This window comes from Limulus polyphemus, unplaced genomic scaffold (assembly GCF_000517525.1).
Source record: "Limulus polyphemus unplaced genomic scaffold, Limulus_polyphemus-2.1.2 Scaffold1067, whole genome shotgun sequence".
Lineage (NCBI taxonomy): Eukaryota > Metazoa > Arthropoda > Merostomata > Xiphosura > Limulidae > Limulus > Limulus polyphemus.
The window spans coordinates 349,448-354,225 of NW_013666677.1; the positions used below are offsets into that span (position 1 = coordinate 349,448).

At 31.9% G+C, this 4,778-nt stretch overlaps 1 protein-coding gene across 1 annotated transcript in view; it reads left to right on the plus strand.

The window, feature by feature from the left end:
* Nucleotides 1-4,778, plus strand: part of LOC106461962 (eukaryotic translation initiation factor 4 gamma 3-like) — a 70,477-nt gene extending 65,699 nt beyond the window's left edge. Inside the window, exons 24-28 of the mRNA XM_013921831.2 lie at nt 715-813; nt 1,567-1,701; nt 1,907-1,988; nt 2,967-3,113; nt 4,302-4,778. Of these exons, the coding sequence (XP_013777285.1) occupies nt 715-813; nt 1,567-1,701; nt 1,907-1,988; nt 2,967-3,113; nt 4,302-4,495 (657 nt within the window). The 3' untranslated portion in view covers nt 4,496-4,778. The remainder of the gene's footprint in view (nt 1-714; nt 814-1,566; nt 1,702-1,906; nt 1,989-2,966; nt 3,114-4,301) is intronic.

Genomic DNA, 4,778 nt, shown 5'->3' on the forward strand with positions numbered 1-4,778 from the left:
TGGCTGTTACCTTGCAATAAAATTACCCCTTTCGTGGCGGGCTCGTGAAATTTTGGGAAATAGTCGCAAATTTCACTAGTATAACAATACGTGCGGTAACTCTGAGATTTCTTAACATATCCTCTTAAAAACTGGTAAGATTTCGTTAAAGATCATAAGTATCTTGAACACAAATAATGACTGTTTTATAGTTAAGTGTTTTTACTAGAAATGTTATTTTCCTATTATAGTTACTCGCATTCAAACTATTAACAACCTTCATCTCTATTTAATACTACATGATCTTTTTTGTGTTTGGCGAATATTTCTGCAAGAATGTGGAATTGATCTCCTTTAAATGGTTTAGTGTGAATGTATGAAAAATAACATACAGGTCAATGACCTACTAACAAGCTGAAAATAATTTGCCAATTGTCTTGTAATTCACTCCTGAGGATGACGTTGTAACGTCGAAACATATAGTCAACTTTTTCAAGGCCATAGATAGGCCTAAATAAAATTGTGTACCAGTTTAATGTTGAATATTATTTATGATTTTAATACTATAGTCAGTTTCATGTACTTTGTGACGTAGACTCGGCATCAATTTCCAAATAACTGTTGTTAGTTTATACTGTAAAATGAGAAACTAAAGGAAATACACTTTGATGTACAACTATCATAAAATGTGCTGACCAAAATAGAGTAAGCATGGTAATTTTTTTTTTAATCTAGGGATCTATCAAAGTGGGCGAGTTATGGAGGACATCTGGATTACAGTGGAAAGATTTGCTCAAACCAGGAGAGAATGTTGATGAATTTATCCAAACCAATGTAAGTATTGTAGTGCAGATAAAGAAATCCATTAGTAAAGCAGTGTTTATAGAAAGGTGTGTCCTTGTACGTGTGTTGTTTTGATAGTATGAATTAAATAAATAATCAGTTGTCAAATCTGAATGGAGATTATATAGATTATCTGCTTCTAAACCTGAATAGACATCCAGTATGAATTATTGAAATAATATCTTTCTAAATCTAGTGTGAATTATTATAGTGAAGAAATCCTTTAGTTTGTTATTGACTGCATGAGATATGCTTTCCCGTAACAATGACCAGAGATCGTGATCATTCTGGTGAGAAACATTAACTGTTTCCAAGCTTATAGATAAGAATATGCAAGTTTTTTGATTGGTTTAAGACCCCCGTTAAATATTAACAGAATTTATAGATTTTGCGAACAAGTTTGTTATAAATGTCAATACTTCTCGAAACCTGAATAATTTGTGTAGTATTGCAATTTCTTTTGTAGTTATTAATAATTAAAAGTATTTTTGAAATAGTGAACAAGAATAATGTATTTGTAAATAGTTTAGTTTAATCATATGTGTATAAATATGCACGCACACACATTTCTTATTTCAGTAAAAATGTGTGTGTTTGAGGTTGTACAGCATACAAGCCAGATGATGGTACACTCAAATCTTTTGCTTTACACCGTTTGAAGTTTCACATTAAAAAACCTGAGTATGGGTAATTGTTATATCTTGCTTAGCACGTGAAATAATGTGATTTCATATTTATTTTTAGAAACTAGAATTTACTCTGAATGACAGTGAGCCACAGCCTGACACCTCACTCTCCAATGAAGCTATAAAGAAAGAATTGAACTTTCTTCTACAGAAAAAAAAAGCTAATAATGAGGAAATCTTGGACTGGATTGAGGTAAGATGTTATGGGGTTGAGGGTTCTAAAAACATTGAGAGCAAAAAAAAATCACATATGAATGTTATTAAACATGTAATAATAATTTAAATGTGAAATTTTGATATATCTCAAGTAGTTGTATGTTAAAACACAACTTTGCACATAATTGTCCAACTGTTGAAATAAATGTTTCATTGATGTTTTCCTGGATTTCACTTAATAGGCTCACATCGGTGAGAAGAGAAGCAAAGACTCTCAGTTTATTCGTGTGTTAGTCACCACTCTCGTAGAAAGTGCCATTGAAGGTTTGTACAGAAGTACATTTTATACACATTTTGGAGTCTCGATCAGTTGTTTTGTTATTTAAATAAAAATGGTTACTCTAGAAAATTAATTTAAATAATGTTTGGCCCAGCAAATCTTTTGTTTGACTCACAATCTGTGGGTTGCGGGTTTGAATTCCTGTCACACCAAACATGCTCGCCCTTTCAGCCGTGGGGCGTTATAATGTGATGGTCAATCCCACTAATCGTTGGTAAAAAAGTGGGTGGTGATGACAAGCTGCATTCCCTCTAGTCTTACACTGCTAAATTAGGGATGGCTAGTGCAGATAGCCCTCGTGTAGCTTTGCGCAAAATTCAAAACAAACAATACAGTTTTGTCAATGTTGAGCATTACACAAAATTCATGCTTTGGTCATGCTATTTTCAGATTGACACTTTCAAATATTAAAAGTTGCAAGTTACTTAATATGTCCAACAGTTATTCACATAATGTGAATTATTTGACCATTTTTGATATGTAGATATCTCCCAAATTCTCATTGGGAAGCTGGTTTAGAGAAGAGGTAACTGTCATATAAGTTTAAAAAAAGAAGGGAAAAGTTTAATAAAAGATTGATGATATGGATCGGTTAGTTTCTTCAGATGAAAAAATATACGTAAAGTAAATTACTTATTTAAATATATTTAATGTTTTTTTTTTATTTAATATTTTGTAACTTTTCAACTGTTCTATTTGATGCATTGTGTTGTCATTGTCATGCAAGTCCAATTTTATGGATTCAGAGTAATGTGACAAAGTTACCATTTCTAATTGAATGATGTGTACATGATTTTGAAAGAACTGTTGAGTAACAAATTCTGTGAACAATTCCGTATAAAACACAAATGATAAGAAACTCAACTTTCGTGGTTATGACTTGACAATGACCATTTTTCTTCTCTTAATAACTGTATAAATGTTAGTAGAAAAATATCTTAATGTTGTTACTTTGCATTTAGAAAACCAGAACAGGTATGAATTGAATAAGAAGGTTGTGGCTGCAAGAACACCCATTTTCCAACGCTACTTAGACCACAAAGAACTCCTTGAACTCGAAGCACTCTATGCTTTACAACATCTGGTACACAGATTAGAACACCCAAAAGGTGTGTAGTCCATAAGATGTGTATGTTAACCATCATGAGTCAGTATTGTCATTTTAGGTGTATGTGTAGTCCATAAGATGTGTATGTTAACCGTCATGAGTCGCTAGTGTCATTTTAGGTGTAAGTGTAGTCCATAAGATGCGTATGTTAACCGTCATGAGTCGCTAGTGTCATTTTAGGTGTAAGTGTAGTCCATAAGATGCGTATATTAACCATCATGAGTCAGTATTGTCATTTTAGGTGTATGTGTAGTCCATAAGATGTGTATGTTAACCATCATGAGTCGCTATTGTCATTTTAGGTGTATGTGTAGTCCATAAGATGCGTATGTTAACCATCATGAGTCACTATTGTCATTTTAGGTGTATGTTTTGAATGGTGAGGCATTGGAAGCCAATAGATTTAGTATTTGTGATTAAAAATATCAAAAATATAACACTTTCTTAACATCAGCTACCATGTTACCATGAAAAGGTGGCCCTAATTTGGTGCATCTTTTTGAAATTTTTTCATCTAGAGTTCAGAAAAATGTTTGATAATTTTAAATGAATTTAGTGAAAACTAGTTTTAGGGAACTAATTATAAGTACAAGATATAATATTGTTTTTAATGAACTTAATGTACACTTGGGAGTTGTAAGAATATATTACAAAACGTTTTTCCAAACTAAAACATTTTATTTTAGAAAAGATTTTGCCATGTCAGCTTTATTGACATAGATGACTTTGTTACGGTGAAGTCCTAAATAGAACTGATAGTTAGGCTTAAAACATAAAATGAAGTTAACCTACATACAAGAGCACAACAGCCATAACTTAATAGTACTAGTGTCAATTCAGCAACTATCCAACTTTTTTTTTTTTTTTGCATTTTACATGCAAGCAATTGAAAAATTTGTCAGACCTGTTTTTCACATATTTAGGCTAAAAATAACTTTTAGATTTAAAAAAAGTAATATGCAACTTTTTTTGGCTTAAACTATAAAGAAATAAATTCATTAATTGTAACCACACTTTATACAAAATTTCTTATGTTTTTATGCAAGAAAAAAATATTGGTAGTTTTTACTAGTCTTAAAACTGAAAGTCATTGATAGATGGTCTGTAATTGTTACTGTATAAGAATCTTTCCTCCTGCAATTTCTTGATGGGAGATTTGATGTTTGCCTTTTTTCTTCTCTCTCTCTAGGACTTTTAAGAGAGATATTTGATGTAATGTATGATGAAGATTTAATATCAGACGACGCCTTTACTCAGTGGCAGAAGAGTGATGATCCAGCTGAAAAAGAAGGCAAGGGTGTGGCCCTAAAGTCTGTAACATCTTTCTTCACGTGGCTAGAAGAAGCTGAACAGGAATCAGGAGCCTCTGGCACAGATTCTTGAAGTTATAGATAAGCTTATGAAACAATGAATAAAACTTTTTTGTCCTTTAGGGATTGCGGTTTGTAAGAAGAAAAAAAATGTGTGGGGGGGAACAATCAACAGTTACTGGACATATCTGAGACAACAAGTAATGTTACTAAATGGAAAATATTTGTTTTTATTCTAAAAACAGTTTGTGAAACTGTATTCATGAAACCACATTGTTTTGTGGTCAGTAGGTAGTTACCATGTGTTATTGAAATGTCCTGCTTATTTTTGTATCATCTTGATTTTTTTTTTTCAG